The 17,500-nt window shown below is 41.5% G+C and overlaps 1 protein-coding gene across 1 annotated transcript in view; it reads right to left on the reverse strand.

Annotated features, from left to right (window-relative positions):
• Positions 1 to 5,898: 5,898 nt before the first annotated feature.
• Positions 5,899 to 17,500, reverse strand: part of LOC311064858 (MICAL-like protein 2) — a 24,956-nt gene continuing 13,354 nt past the window's right edge. Inside the window, exons 9-16 of the mRNA XM_084084861.1 lie at positions 15,446 to 15,549; positions 15,301 to 15,359; positions 14,844 to 14,967; positions 13,107 to 13,203; positions 12,368 to 12,441; positions 10,878 to 10,992; positions 9,856 to 9,902; positions 5,899 to 8,679 (exon numbers count right to left, since the gene is read on the reverse strand). Of these exons, the coding sequence (XP_083940987.1) occupies positions 8,606 to 8,679; positions 9,856 to 9,902; positions 10,878 to 10,992; positions 12,368 to 12,441; positions 13,107 to 13,203; positions 14,844 to 14,967; positions 15,301 to 15,359; positions 15,446 to 15,549 (694 nt within the window). The 3' untranslated portion in view covers positions 5,899 to 8,605. The remainder of the gene's footprint in view (positions 8,680 to 9,855; positions 9,903 to 10,877; positions 10,993 to 12,367; positions 12,442 to 13,106; positions 13,204 to 14,843; positions 14,968 to 15,300; positions 15,360 to 15,445; positions 15,550 to 17,500) is intronic.

A 17,500-nucleotide genomic window follows, 5' to 3' on the forward strand; every position in this document is an offset into this window, starting at 1 on the left:
GGGTCAGTAACTCTTATGGGTCTATAACTCTGACAGTATACAAATGGAACCAAATGGACCATACAAGGTCCATTTTAACATTGATTTTACAATGTAAATTGGGGTCCCAGAAATAGAAATGCCATAAAATGGGGGTCTGTAGCCTAATGCATGTCAAACTGGGGGTCCTTGAAATGAAAATGGTTGAGAATCACTGCTAGAGCCGTAAAAATCTTCTCTTATGGGGGTCCCTGGCATATCTTTTCAACTGGGGGTCCGCAGGCTATTAAGTGACAATTTGTGGGTCCTTGACATGAAAATGTTTTAGAACCACTGACATAGACAATATATACAGTATTGAACACATGACGTGACCAGAAAATATGAGACAATGACAAAAACATAAAGTAGTTGATTGTCTAGGTCAAATCCATCAATTTGTTTTAATTTATATTTAGTCAATCGGTCGTATGGTAGTGGGTACCGCACTGGGTACTCTGACATGTACAACAGGTATTGCATAAACAGGTTGGGCATGCATTCCCAACTTGCATCGTTCCCTAGTAGGCTGTTGCCTGTTTATAAATCATCCATTAATTGTAATGTCTAATGTTATGAATACTGTGGTAACTAACGTGTACCGCACTGGGTACTCTAACAACGGGTATACAGCGAGTACTCTGACAACAGGTACAATGGGTATAGCATAACCGGGTGGGGCATGTGTTCCCCACTTACATAGTTCCGACTTGCGTGGTCCCAGTATCTTTAAATCCGCAAATCTCCATGTCTGTCTGTCTGTCTGTCAGTAGCCTCGGAAACCCATGCCTTTTTTTTTTGTTTCAGTCTGTCAGTGACCGTTTTATGGCCGCCATGTATGGAGTTCCCTGATGTCATCGAAATGTCGTCATAGTGATTGGCCAGCAAGTATTAATATGATAATAGGTACTGCAGTAAGTACTGTGACAATGGGCACAAAATATATTGCGTAACTGAATGTGTTCCGATGGGTATCGTCATAGTACTCACGTCATAGACTGGCCTCCAAGTACTATGAAAATGGGTACTGCAGTGATACTCTGTATTCCCAAAAGACATTGTCCTAGTAGTGTGAAACCTTTGTCTGACACTTTAGTATGACGGAGTAAGACATTCATTTACGAAAGAAAAACATAAAAAGTTTAAATATGGAGATATGTGGTTTCTGCCCAACAGCAACAATATTATACACATACGTACATATACAGTGTACACACACACACACACACACACACACACACACACACACACATGTTAGCTATTGTCTTCTTTTGACTAGCTCTCTGGGTGCAGTAAGAGCACAGGATCAAGACAGGAGGAGTAGATGTGTAGAACAGAGACAGATGTTATCTATGTAATTCAATTTGGATTAAAGCAGCAAATCACCTGCTCTCATCCCTCCTCTCGCTCCACACTCTTTACCTTTCTGTTCTTTATGACAGTTAGAGCCACTCGAGGGCTTCTCTCACTTTGTGCCTTACCCACTTAAACCCCAGCATCAGTATTGTGGGGAAAGCTTTCACTGAAAATAGCAGATCGACAAGCTTGCCGATCGGCTATTTTCAGCAAAAGCTTTCCCCACAAAAACCGAAAAGACACTAGCTCTCACTGACACTTCACTCAATCACCGCAATAACAGTAAATATGGGTACACAAACACACACATGTACACGAACAAAAATAACACAAAACCCCTCTCTGGCTATAGGGTCTGCCCGAGGAACAGCTACACTCATAATCATATAACTGCTACTTGCCACATTTCATATTTGTTTTGGTATATGTTACGATGTATTATTACATTTTGGCTTTAGAAATAAATCCTAAGGAATAATGTTAGGGGTCAATGATTTTCAAGAATACCATTTAATAGAACATTGACATGTGCCAAGTACTTTATATATAGACTAGAGATGTGGATCATAATATTGATGGTAAGGGATGCTAATTGCTAATATTTATATAGTTTAATGTTTAATTAAGTTCCCGACACCATTTTCTCTCATTCTGATCACAATAACAGTATCACAGATCCATGGAGGCCATTATTCTGTATGAACACTTTCTCTCACACACACACACACACACACACACACAAATCATTACCCTTCACCTCCCGCTCTGTCACAGACACTTTGTGAAACACAAAGAGTGAGACCTGAACTACAATCCTGTCTCTCTTAAGGGTGAAATGATTTTCCCGCCTGTCGCAAAGGTGTGTGTGTGTGTGTGTGTGTGTGTGTGTGCGCGACCACATGCAAGGGGTTTCCACGGGCGACATACAGTACAGGGGGAATCCCGGGCCTATGATCGCTTTTCCAGTAACACAGTCACAAAGACACACTTATACTTTGTTAGACAGACAGACAGATAGATGTAGAGTAGACAGACAGACCAATGTAGACAGACAGACAGATAGACAGATAGATGTAGAGTAGACAGACAGACCAATGTAGACAGACAGACAGATAGACAGATAGATACAGTAGAACAAGTCCCTTTGCACAATGAGAAATCAGCAGTTGCATTCTGAACATTTACTGTATTTTACTTTCGGTGTGCAGTGATGAACTGACATAAAACATTTGACAATGGCACGCACCCATCAGTTCTCTCTCTCTTTCTCTCACTCTGACACACACCCACACACACACACGCACACACACACACACACACACACCTCTTACTGGACATGTGTTGAGTTGTCAGCATTCATAAATCTGTCATCACTTCTACACCTCATTCTCAATGTCTGTTTTAACAAGGTAAAACTGCTTTGTGTGTGTGTGTGTGTGTGTGTGTGTGTGTGTGTGTGTGTGTGTGTGTGTGTGTGTGTGTGTGTGTGTGTGTGTGTGTGTGCGTGCGCGCGTCTCCCTCCTAAAGAGTCTTATCCAAACACAGACTAGAATACGTACAGCTGTTTTAACCTGTAAACCGGCCTGCAAAATTACATTATGGTACTTTAAACCTTCTTATATGGTCCTCTTTAGGAGCACTCGCTGATTTTACAAGAACCTCACAAAAGCCATCAGCATACACAGACGGACGGGAAGGTCACTTCTCACTCGTAATCAGACCAAAGTTACGTTTATAGAGGATAATTTCATACTTGCAGCTCCCGCTGAAATACAGGAACCTACAATAAACTTAGCCTGACTTAGGGGATCAAAGACTGCGTTCTGAATGGAAACCCAGACACAGTGGAATCCTGAGTGTTAATTTAACATTGAGAGTGTAAGAATGGACCTGTAAAGGTTATATCTTACATACAATTTGCCTCTCGCTCACACACCAATTATTAAAATGTTTGTATGAAGTGGCGACGTTTGAATGTAGGCATGGGGCATAGAGTTAAAATGTGATTTCTGGGGGACTCAAAGAGGCTTTGATTTTGCTCATTTCATTATAATATCCCCAAAAGTCCAAAGGAGATACTGTGTTCATTGAAGTAGCACCGAAACATGTGCAGAACATTTTTCTTTCCAGCAGCCTACTGGTGTTATGTTTTGTGCCAATGCAAATACGGAGGCAATACTCATAATCCCCCATGTACAGAGCTAAAGTGAGACATTGGCATTTTGTTAGCATCCCAGTTTTAGCGTCACAGGACAGAATTCATGTGCGCAACGGAGATAGAGAAAGAGTGAGAGAAAGAAAAAGATAGCAGGACAAAGAGAAATGGAAAAGAGGAAGGAGACGGTGTAATTGTGGATGCAGCTTCTCTCATGACCATGAAAGAGGGAAGAAAAGAGGATGAAAGTGTGTCCAGCAACAATAACAGCGAGTTGGACTGGAAAACATGGGAGATCAGACTGTTTAACATGGATAGAGCTCCGCTTCTGTCAAAAAAAAAACATAAAGAGACCATGGTTCAATCACATTACTCACAGACTAGGGCAGCTAGCTGCACTAAAACCCACTAAACTGGTTAAAGACCCCTATGAATGTGTGTACTGTGTTATGTAAATGAACCACCTCAAGGGTATAATTGCAGTCGGTTGAGCACTGAGGTTGCACTCTCTCCGTCATTATAAATGTACCTTACTGAGTCACCTTCTAAAAACACATTTTCAACCCCCCCAAAAAAGATAAACACTCGCGTTCCAGTTAGGATGAGATGTGATTGATTCAGACACGCGGCAGCGGAGCAGCGATGGAACAGTTTATTACCGTATGAGGAGGGAATCAACAAATGCTTTCACACGTAACAACAGGAACCGATGTTGCCTTTGGAGGGGATGAAGTTACAGAGGCTTGTATTTTCACACCAACAGATAAAAACAACCAGAAGCTAAAAGTCAATTTCCCACCCCCCTCGGTTTTTATTTCTCCGCTTTCTCTCCCTCTTCCATTAAATGGATATTTTATCACAGTGAGGAGAATTCCTGTAATGTCTTTGCGCTGTGACCCCGTCACTCCAAAGGCCTGTTGTCGTGCTTTTGTGGCAGTAGAAACTTCCCATAGTGGCGGACATGAGGGTGCTTTTGCAGACTTTTTCCTTGTCCAAACACAGTTTCTCTGTATATGCTCTACATACAGTACGTAATGACTCCCCACCTTCATGGTGCTGCAGGAAATGACGGAGAGGGAAGTGCTCACTTTCATTGAAGAATCCTGTAGGCCAGTGGTTTTCAACCAGTGGTCCGGGGACCACCAGTGGTCCTTGAGGGAGTAGCAGGGGGTCCCCAGCGAAATTAGTTAATAGTGTCACAATAATTTTTAACCACTTAGCTTTGGCTATTCAAAAATAGCAGATATACAAGCTCATAGCGCGGCACCGAGTGCCGCGCTATGAGCTTGTAGATCTGCTATTTTTGAAAAACCTTGAAAAAGTGTGCATATCTTTGAATATATATATATTTTTTAAAGCAAAAATGAACTGATATCTTTGCTTCTGGGGGTCCCTGGCACAAAACATTTTCAAATGGTGGTCCGCGGCCAAATGTATATCAATTTAGGGGTCCTTGGTATGAAAAAGGTTGAAAACCACTGCTGTAGGCTAATGCCAGCAGCCAACACATGGGGGGCAAGGGGGGCTTTGAACAGCTATGTGTAGCTTCAATTCAATTCAAGAATAGCTGAAAATAGTCCAAAACATTCAGAATACTTTTTTATTAAAATGTTTTATTCCAAATAAAGTTTTTGTCTTGATGCTATTGTGGCTGCTCCATGGTGTATGTCTACTATAGAAAATAGACACACAAGGTGAAGGTGAAAGATGCATGCTACCCCCTGGTGTTAATATGGTGGAAATGCCTCATGGCTGCAATGCATCCAACACAGCCTCGTTGACGGACATCATTCAGTCTCTTGGTTCAGGGTATGAATTAAGCATCAGGATACTATGCATGCATCAAATGAAACTCAGATTCATGTATTGTGCATCTCCTGTATATGTACCTGAAGAAGACCGTTTCAGGTCTAAACATTGTGCAATAACATGAACTAGTTTAATTGGGAGAATTGTGCGGATGTTTTTTTCTTGTGTCCTGGATCTGAACTTCAAATACTGCATATGATACACATCCAGTCATATAATATGTCAAATATAATTTCTGCGATGACTTAACAGGAGATTCATATAAAATACAAAAGGGTTGCTGGCAATCGAGGAAAATGTATTATCTTTAAAGTAGTAGTAGTTCACCCAAAGACTTTTGTCGCATTCCTGAGACAATAATTTGATGACCGGCGACTGATGACCTGGTATTGGCTTAGGTATGTGACAGAAACAAAACAATCTACGAATTCAAGACTTCATGGGATGTGTAATTGATTGAAAATAAGTCATTTTTGGGGTGAACTACTTCCTTTAAGGATGCAACTATGTTTAAGGTATGATTTCAGTCATAAACAAATGTCAATGTAGTGAAGAAAGTAACCTTTCTTAGCATAATTACATTTAATAATATTATTTCCCAAAAAAGCAAACAAAAGTCACAGTGCCAAAATTCAAGATTTAAATGATAACATGTATGCATGGTAAGGCTAGTGTGTCCAAATTGTAGTTTGGTCACACCACGGGCAGTTCAGTGTTTATGAAACAGCAGATACAAGCTCTGACACGCACATAACATCATGTACAATCCTACCATATAGTAAAAAACAACAACAACTACAACAATAATCTCCCATTAATGAACTTTCTCTTTCTAAAAAAGTGCTTTTACAGTTCATAGAATGCATGAAAGCACATATATCAGTTTGGCCCTTGTGCCGCTAAGACTCAAGCCTGATTTACAGTATACTTCGCCATGTGACGGTATTGTGTGCTGAAAATAGACGATCTACAAGCTCACAGCGCATTGGGCTTGTAGATCTGCAAATTCTAGCATGCGACACCATCTTACGACGGTGTGTATGAATTAACCCATTAAAACCAGGAAAGCTTTTTTAGTCATTTTAGATTTTAGTGATGGCTATTCAAAAAAAAAAGCAGATCTACAAGCCATCCGTGCGTCACTTCGTGCCGTGCTGAGAGCTTGTACATCTGCTATTTTTTTTAAAATCTTGAAAGTGTTTCTGGGGGTCCCTTGAACAAAACATTTTCAGATGGGGTCCACGGTCAAATATATACCAATTTGGGGGTCCTTGGCATGACAAAGTTTGAGAACCACTGATTCAGAGGGCATTTGTAGAATGGGCCTCAGGTCTTAATGGGTTAAGCATAGGTTAACATACAGCGCACTTGTCTTGCATATCGTTGCGGTCGGGTGGAAACCTTGCATCTCCAAAACGGTTACTTTACAGGAAATGAAAAATAATAACCTCCGTTCCAATGGATCCAGTGTTGGTTAGTATTTAGTCACAAGCTCTTCACTAATACTTTTCTCTGGTTAAATCATTATTTATAAAACCCACAGACACACTTAACCACTTTCATTTTCACTATAAATATTTTCAAAAATAGCAACAAAAAACAAGCCAATCTACAAGCTCACAACAAATGTGACACGTTGTGAGCTTGTAGATCGGTAAAAAGAAAAGTTGAACAAGGTTTCTGACCCGGCAGCAACAATATTGAACACAGCTCACTCACGCTGGGAGACTGAATATTTATGCAATCGACCAAACTTATTCTTAATTAAAAGACTCAGTCACACACACCATACAAAGAACAAACATACCCCTCCACTGTTTTCCTAACAATAAAACTAAAATGATCACTGTATCTAACGCAGGAGTAGCAGGAATGCAGTTAAAAGTAAATTACGAGTATACAGTCCAATGCCCTGCGTTCAATTAAATAGAATATTGTATACAGATAGTAATAAAAGGAATCATTGCGTGTGTGTGTGTGTGTGTGTGTGTGTGTGTGTGTGTTGATGAGGGGGTCCAAGAATCTTGTCAAATTGAAATATCAAAGCAGATCTGGAGAAGATAGCAATCCGTGAAAACTGTTCTATGATGGTAATTTAACAAATGGCATGTTATTATATCAACCGAAATAGTTAATAGCGCAACAATAAATTAAATGTTTTGGTGTAAACAAATCAACTAGTTTGTGTAATTATGTATGTAATCCTTACTCTATATAGATTAGCTGTCTCTTAAAAAGTGTAAATTAGACCCCACAGGCCTGAGGGCATGTATATATAAATACACACACATCTTTTTAAAGAGTATGACAGGGTCATGACCTGGAACTGGAAGTTACACATTCACAAGAAGCGCAGAATAAAACATGGTCAGATCTACAGAGAGTATCAACACGAGTCGTGTTCTCCAGGGCTCATAGTCACAAGTGTACTGTATACACACAACATTTCAATAAGCCGCGCAAGTGATGGGTTTTGGGCAGTTTTGTGTGTGTGTATGAGTGTGTGTGTCTGTGTGTGTATGTGTGTGTGGGTGTTAAATAGAGGGATTAAGATTAGAAGAGGATTAAACTAACAACTGGGGTATTGAATCAGTCACATCACTGCTAATACTGGTGAGTCATTAACCTCTCAACATTATATATGTATATGCGTCGCGGTGTGTGTTGTGGGCCAGGTTGATCCTGAATGATGAAATAGACAGAGGGAAGGGCACTTTTCCTCAAGGCACTGGAAAAAATGACACGTCACACACACACACACACACACACACACACACACACACACACACACACACACACACACACACACACACACACACACACACACACACACACACACACACACACACACACACACACACACACACACACACACACACAGACACACACACACACACACACGTATGTGCAGTTGCGCACCTGACATGGAGCTCCAAACATGGAGTATAGGATCATTGACATAGTGTACCATGAATCACAGGCCAACTGGCATTAAACCCATTCAATCCGGGAACGCATCTCTTGTCATTTTAGATTTCTTTGGCTATTCAAAAATAGCAGATATACAAGCTCATAGCGCAGCATCGAGTGCTGCGCTATTTTTGCTGCTATTTTTGAATAGCCAAAGAAATCTTAAATGACGAGAGATGCGTTCCCGGATTGAATGGGTTAAGAAGACCACACAAAGAAAGAGCAGCGAAAAAACATCATTAAAAGCAGCAGTCACACGTGTGTTTGTTTCCCAGAGTTTGTTTGTTTCCCTTGGTATCATCCCTCCTTCTTGTTCCCCCAGGCAAACAACTTGAACGGAGATTTTTTCTTCGGCTTGTCTTTCTTTAGGTCTGACAACGGAGGGTGGGTTAGGGCAGGGGGGGTATTAGGGGAGTTGATAGGGGGCGATACAAGATGATACAAAATTAGAGATGAGACAAAAATGGCTATCGAAGTCAAGAACACCCATCATCACCTTCAAATGATCTGCTGTATGTGCAAGCCAGTAATCAATGCACAAGCGAAAGCAAGCAAATAGAGAAGGTTCTACGGAAACCGTAAGAACTAAGCAAAAATAATATAAAAAAAATAAAATAATATATATATATATATATATATATATATATATATATATATATATATATATATATATATATATATATATATATATATATATATAGTATAAACTATGAAATCAGTTGCCTGAGTGGGAATGAACTGTGAAACTTTTATATTAACTTTTTGAATACATTAAATCTAAATGGCTATTCTTTAGCCTGCGGTCGACGTTCACTCGTGGTAACATAACGACCTTACGCTGGAGCTCAATAAATCTCCTCAATTTCAGCCCTGCTTTCTCAGTCATGAATTGCAAATTGGGCGAAGCTTTAACTCTGTTCTATCGGCGGGTCAAATTAACCAGCTACATTATCCATTTGGCTAATAGGAACTCAGCTGACAAAAAAGAGGGGTAACATTTTTTGTTTGATGCTTTTTCCATTAGCAGTCATTAGATCAAATGAGATGCAAACATCGCCCCGAAGCACCTTCAACACACACCTACACACACACCCCCACACACACACACACACGTACAGAACATGTCCGTTTCCTAAAATCCGGGAATACGGGAGAATTCTATCTGCGTCAATTAGAGAGGTTCATGATGGAAGTCCAGCAGTAAATTGGATATTGTCGCTGTCGGTGGAAACCTTGTATGTCCAAAACCGTTCCCTTTTTTATTAATGTCATTTGTTTTAGATTTAGATAGTGAAAATAGCCGAAGCTCACAAAGCGACGCGATGCGACACGTTGTGAGCTTGTAGATCTGCTGTTTTCACTTTTGTGCGACACTTGTTTATGACTAAGTAGGGCATTACTTTACCGAAAAACATAAAAAGTTGAAATATGGAGATACGAGGTTTCTGACCGACAGCAACGATATATATCCGAAGCCTACTAAGCGGAGGTGACAGAGAGGTTGCGATGCCTAGTGGACAAAATGGCCGTGGGGCGTTGACACTCACCGAAAGTCTGCATCATCTGGTTTAGCTGCTCGTCCTCCTCTTCCTCCCTGAGAAAAGTAAAGAGCACGTTACAATTAATATGCTCATGGATGGAACAAACGCACACAAAGAATGCACACAATGCATTAGAATATCATGGTGTTATGGCTCTGGGTTTAGAGCAGTCTAGTGATTACTTCAATCAGTAGTGTAAGGTTGAGAGGCTCACAGGGTGGTGCAGTTAAGTGCCAGAGTAAAGGAACCATCATAAATAAGTTTAGCATAGTGAGAGCAGGGTTCTTGTCATTGAATTAGGGTGTGATGTTCATTTTCCTGGGCTCAAATTGAACCAGGGAGAGAGTGTGATTGCCCAAACCTATTGAATATTTAATGAACAATACACTGTGGGGTGGGCTTTCTGTGAAAACCCCTGGTTGTGGCCCAATAGACAATAGTGTATCCTTCCAACACAATTCTAGCAGCTTGCTGAGTCCATGCACAGACAAGACTGAAAACGGGTGGGCCAATGCCACATTAAGAAACACATTTAGTCTGTGTGGAGTTTGCATGTTCTCCCCGTGTCTCCTAGGGTAGTTAATACCCTCACAAAAACATGTAGTAATCCTGGTCGCTATACCGCCTCCCCCATGACAGCCGGGGCGCCTGATGCCTGGTTGGAATAACGTGTTCCTTCCGCGCGCTACGTCCTACCGGGGAAACTCCCCGCTGGGCTCCCTAGGCTGTGGGGGGAGTGTAGCACCCAGGATCACTTAGAAAATTGGCACCAGGTGAAAAAAAGGGTTAGAAAATCGTGGGATAAAAAAAAAAAAAAACACGTTTAGAAACTTTGTGCACATGTGTTTATTTTGGTTTGGACCATGCACACACCCCATTTCAAATGAAGCCCGATTCATACCCCAGTTGTGCTTCAGTGAAGTGAATCTACAAGCTCACGGGGTCAACGGGTCACACTCCAATGCCTTGGGAACTTGTAGATCTACTCTCACTCACACACACACACACACACACACACACACACACACCTTAGCCTGTCTTCATCCAGATTATCAACGATGCTATTTCTGTCATTGACGATCTCAATCAGCTTGGTCATCAGCTCTTCCACTCGCCTCCGGTCCCACGATGTCTTTAAATGTTCTGCATGTAGAAAACATTTTAGCCTTGTAGGGCTGCATCCAACAGCTGTTTATAATCCATTCATCTGACCATTTGTTACTGACCGTCACTAGGCTAACGTAGAACCCCACTAATTTGTTTTCACATGTGTTCTATCCTTTTGGAAATATTTCACTTGAATTAATATTATAATGGAAGGTGGCTGGGATTGTCCAAATTTGGCATTTATGATGATGTCATCGATACGGAACCTTCTCAACTGTTTGACTGTCTACCATAACTTCACAGCCACCCCTAAGGCCTGAATCTTCTGCTAGCTTCTTTCAGAGCCAAGCCGTCTGTCTATAAGAGGGCCGTCTGTCTATAAGAGGGTCATGAAGCACATGAAGTCCGAGATACACATGAACCCACGCTATATATAGGCCCCATCTGGTTTTACTTCAGATTATTCTATTCATCTATGTGATTCATTTAGAGATTATTTAGATTTAGGTGATAATGACGATGACGATGAGATAATAAAAGCATAACATTATGGTAAATGCTCATCACATCACACATTATCTGTTAACCCAAAACAGACACCAGCAGTCAAAAACATATATTCATTTTATAAATTGGAGGGGAAAACAGCATTCACATTATGGTTACATAACACATGTTAAACTGATTATACATCGTCTCTGTCGGGTGGAAACCTCATATGTCCAAAACTGTTTCAGGATTCAATTTCAGAAAATAGCAAAAGTAGCAGATCGACAAGCTCGCAGCTTGCAGATTTGCTACTTTTGATGCTTTTGTGTGACGCTGTAGTATGATCAAGTCGGGTAAAGAAAAAACACAACTCATTGGGTGCCACGTGTTTCACGTGTTTTACCACAATGGCGCAACGTGCCATTGACGTGTTTGACGTGTGGAATGGAAAAAAACTTTCAGAACCCTTCATCATTTGAAGATTTGCTGCTCCATTCACTTCTTGTTTAACTTATTACTGAAAAAGGCTGTATCTCGGCTCCTGAGCACTTTTCTTTTACTATGTATTTTTCAATGTTATTATGTTATTTTCAAAAGGCAGACAATTAATGTCAACAAGGTCCAATGACCTCGTTGACATTTGTGAAACCACACAGTGCAACCCTCAGTGATTAGCACCCATCAGGGGATCGATTATACTGGAGATAAATATTCTGTGACTACTTGAAAAAGGTATAAGAAAATTGAAAAATTGCTGGCACAGTTCGCAATTCTTTTTTTATTTAATTGGCACTGAATGAGTTAAAATATGGAGATAAGAGGTTTCTGCCCAACAGCAACGACGATATGTAATTTGATAAATGTTCTGTGTCGCCGTCCGATCCATGCATGTTGATTCATGTAAATATATGTGTCTCTTCACCTGGTTTCTCCATCAGTCTTCTGAGCTCCTGTTCAACAGTGGGCTGATGTTCCTCTAAGTCCTGGTTTTTCGCTCTACACGCCCCAAAACACAGGAGAGAGAGATAGAGAATTCTCAAAATGCATATATAAAAAGGTGGAGCACATAGGAGCTTGGGTGGCATTCAGCTTTGTCAAGCGTCTATACGAACACAATGTTCCAGGGAGGGAAGCCGGGGTAAAAAGCAACAAAACTAAATGGGGGGGGGGGGGGTAGTCACAGCTAAACCGTACAATGTTGGACACAAAAAACAGGTTTCCCCCTTTGGCTACTTATAAGCTTAAAGCCAACTATTAGTCCCGTGCGAATGGGGCTTTAGAAACAACTCAAAGATAAAGTTTTAAGCGTATTTAATTCACGGCAGGCAGCAGTCTAATGAACAGACGCGTTTAGGCCCCTCATGCCTGTGTCCGTTCAGTAGACTGCTGCTGCGGAAAACATTTATGATTTTAAAACTTTTTCTGCGAGTGCGGATTGTTTCTTAAGACTGTTGGCTGTCAGTCTGTACTCTGCACCCATTCTTGATTCTCTAAGCTCCTCCTGTCAGTAGAGCACACAAAGTTTGGAACTAAGCACTTCACAGGATGAGTACTTCACAGGATTAACTGAACACCTTATCATTTGTTGTCGAGGGAGGTGATGAACAACATTACTTCAATGTTCCACAGAATGGTCAGTACCAGTTCATGATTATACTTACATGTGGACCAGTTCTGACTCACGGCGCATGGCCTGCTGCTTGTTCCTGATCAAGGTGAACCATTCAACCATCAGCGCATCAGAATCCTCTTCTCCCTCTGACACACACACACACACACACACGCACACACACACACATTGATACAATCTTTATTTGACAACAAACATCAATTGAGAGCAAGCTCCCCTTTACAATGACATAGAAAGCTTTGTGCATTTTGATAAAAAATCCCAGGAGTAAATACATTTGAACTCTTTTTCATATAATTCAAAATGGTGGGAGATCTAAGGGTCCGATGTCATAGGTCACAGCACCACATTTGTTCCCTATAGACCCCTTAACAGACGACGTCATACTGGCTGCGTGCAGCCAGTATGCGCGCAACGAAACCCATTATATCAGGTCTCGTTAGGACGCGTCTCACTAGCCAACACACACAAGAGGGGGTTGGGGTGTGCTGAAACCAGTGCACCCCGAAACAGGTTGGGAATTGATTGCGTGAAACAATCACCTGTGCGTCCAGGCTCAATGTTAGTAAACAAATAATTGGTCAATAAGAGACGCATATGTGTATTGAAGTTTTATTGTTGTCGGTCAAACGGTTCATGAGCTATGCCTGTTCAAAGTTTGCATTTTCAATTGATTGCTATAGCGCCACGCTTTGGCCAATGATTGTGGGTTTCGTGTCTTTGTCATTTGACATGGCCCTCTACCATTCGTAAAAACAGACTGCATGGTTAGGCTAATACTGTGAAATATGCGAAAAACGGCAGAATAATAATAAAACCAAGGAAAACAATTGGGGACCACGGCACTAAGTGCTTGGCCCCCTAATAAAGACCTTAAATGATTCCAACAGGGGAAACTACTTTTCAGCTTGACCCAGCTGAGGTGGTCATATTTAGCACTCAAGGGAGCAATTAGGGGTTAGGAACCCCACTCATGGACACCTCAACCCATGGCCGGTGACAGGACTCGGACCCTTGACCTTCAGACTCACATGCTGTCACACTACCAATTGAGCTAGAGCTTTGGCCAACCTGATGGTGTCTGTTGAAGAGCATAAACTCTTGCCTTCTGTCATGAAACAAGCCCCCGTTTCACCAACACTACTCTAGATCAGTGGTTCACAAACCATTTACCAATAGAGAAATTTGATGTCTCCTCGGAACCGAAATTAGTGAAAATAGCCGAGCTACAAGCTCACAACGCGTTGCTATCCAAAAAGTTGTGAGCTTGTAGATCGGTTATTTTTGCAAGGAAATGTGTCATACATTGAAAATAAATACCCTGAAAGTAGCATTTCATGTTATCTTTAAAAAGTGTGCATGCATTAATTAATACGGTCATGATTTGTGCGCGGCAATTTAAATGAAGCCTGCATAAGGTAAGGCATTTGACATAGCCCTCTACCATATTGCCGAGTTTAGTAAAAACCGACAGCATGGTTAGGCTAATACGGCAATAGAGAAACAATAGCAGACCATTAGCACTATGTGCTTGGCCCCCAACAATCAAATTGAAATGTAACGTGTTAGAAACAGATGCAGATTATGGAAGGATTACTGGTCAAGGATCTTCTCATGGCCCTGTTTTGATTATGAACCTTAGTTGACATTGCCAGCCCAGCATATACTGTGTAAAGGGGTGTATTACTGTACGTGTGTACGTGTGTGTGTGTGTGTGTGTGTGTGTGTGTGTGTGTGTGTGTGTGTGTGTGTGGGGGGGAGGGTCCACCTTCTTCACTGTCCCGAAGGCGCTTCTCCAGATCCACTCCCCTCTTCTCCAACTCGTTGAGATTGTCTTCAATCTCCTGCAACTCCTTCAGAATATTGTCCTTGGGGATGTAGTCTGGCTTATGCTGCACACACACACACACACACACACACACACACACACACACACACACACACACACACACACACACACACACACACACACACACACACACACACACACACACACACACCATGGGGGACAAATACTTAAAAAACACAATCCAATCAAGATGTACAGTAGTGTAGAGCCAAGGATTACGTAACCGATTATAGAGGGGTTGATAAAACTGATCAGATACGGTACATGTTCACTTGGACTGTTGAAACGTTTTATCTAATATTTATCTAAATACATGTGTGCGCAGGCAACGCCAATCACACATATTTTCCCAGTGAGATATGGAATACATAGCCACCTTGGAGGACTTTGACTCTGTCTTGGTATTATTGGCACTTGCAGCTCCATTCAGAAAGCCTGAGGAAAAAAAGAGAGGAAATGAATGGAGTAAATAAATAAACGGGTGTGACCAGTCTGCAGATGGGACAGTGTTCTTACTGTACCTCTGGTCCCTTGTTGAGAGTCAGGTGTGCCAGCACTGGGGAGAGGAGTAGATGAAGGACCAGATCCAGGACCCCAGGGCTTAGAGGGGCCATCTGAGGCAAGCCTGAGGAGGGATGGATGGAGGGATAGATGGATGGGAGAAAGAGAGAGACAGACAGACAGACAGACAGTCAATTTGAGTAATGAGTAGAAATCAATCGAAACTAGAAACAGAGGGATAGTTTGGAACATGCCCTTAAAGGTGTAGTGAAATGAAAAATATGTTTTTCACACTTTTAGAGCATATCCGTGGTCATCATATGGGCATACCTAACAATAGATGCCCAAAAAAATGAAAAAAAAAAACATTTTTTGTGTATTTTTAGACATCTAAAGTCCCTAAAAAGCCAATCTTAATTACTTCCTGTAAACGAAAACGTGCTGCGTGATGACATAACGCAGCCTTCATGAAAATAAATGAATCTTGATTACATGCACCTGTTTGATTCCCATAGCTGCACGTTCTTCAAACACAGCTGATTTTAATTACAGAGATACTCCGTTTTGAATCTCATTGAAGATGAGTGTATTACTCATTTTAAACTTCATCTGCACACTAAAATATGTATCTGAAAACATTATAGGTTAGAAATAAGCCAGGTAGTAGCAAACGTGCTTCACTGGCCGTCTCTCTCTCACTTGTAAACAAACACTAGGCGTGTTGCACAGCTGAAGTGATTGAGATCCAACATCCCATAGCCTGAAGGGATGGGACCTTCTGATTGGTTTAGAGTCGTTGAGCCGACGTTTCAGGCTGAACCTTCAAAATAAAATGCCCGAAAATGTCACTTCAGTGCGTCTTTAACACAGTCCTACAGCATAATACATCTCTTGTTTATGTAGTGTTATTCTTCTATTTTTATTAAGGAACCACTGAGCACATTATAATCAACACACTTTACACATGTACAACAGCAGGTAGAAACTGTCAGACAATTGTCTTTCCGTGTGCAATGAAATAAGCATGTACAACTCCCTTAATATATAAAAGGATATCCACAGGAATAAGACAGAATAAATAGACAATTCAACCTACAATACTCAAGCAATGAAAGGCCGTACCAGCCAAAAAATATAAACCACAGTAACAGTACAGTAGCAGAGGAGGATTACCCAACGGGCCGACTGGGCCCAGGCCCAGGGGCCCCTGAGCTAGGGGGGCCCCTGAGCTTGAGCCTTTTTTTTTTTTTTATAAAAAAAAAGTTAACATATTTTTTTAACAATTTTAACATAAAAAAAACTAATAATTTCCCTTATTAACCGCAATATAACCGAACAATTTCTTTGTATTTAAGTTATAGGTAAAACATGCATTATATTAGCCTATCTGCCGCCGTGCACAGACGTTTTTAACCGAAAAAAACCCTATTAATTTCCATTATTAACCGAGATTTAACCGCAAAAATTTTGCGCGCGCGCTTTGCGCGGGAGGGGGGTGCGTGCACGCACGCTGCGCGCGCGTGCACCCACGGAAGGGGGAGGGGGGGCCTTTTGCGTGTCTCGGCCCAGGGGCCCGTTTCTTCCTAATCCGCCTATGTACAGTAGCATGATTTCTTATGGAGGCATTGAGTGCTGATCATAGTAGACACACATTGCACTCATAGACACACAGTGTCATTGTCTGCATTGCACTTGGGGGAGAGAGAGAGATTGTTGTCTATATAATACTGGTGTGTGTGTGTGTGTGTGTGTGTGTGGGTGGGGGGGGGGGGGGGGGGGGGGTATTGTGCTGAGCATGAGCATAAGTTCAGTTCAAGTATTGTCCATTGTCCTAGCAGACGGAGGAGGGCATGGCTGGGGTGTTTGGTGGATGAGTGGAAGGATCTAAATAATATGATACTGCCATGGTGCCTCTAGTGCAGCGGTTCTCAAACTATGGGTCGCGGGAAGGTGCCGTTGGGGTCGCGCATTGGCAACCAAAAGAAAAATATTGCTTTGAATCAAGAAACGGTAATATTAAAAAAACGCTCACTTGACTCCTCATAGCCTACTCACACAGCTCCGCCTCCAACACC

The sequence above is a fragment of the Gymnoscopelus microlampas genome (genome assembly GCF_963454915.1).
Source record: "Gymnoscopelus microlampas genome assembly, chromosome: 2".
Lineage (NCBI taxonomy): Eukaryota > Metazoa > Chordata > Actinopteri > Myctophiformes > Myctophidae > Gymnoscopelus > Gymnoscopelus microlampas.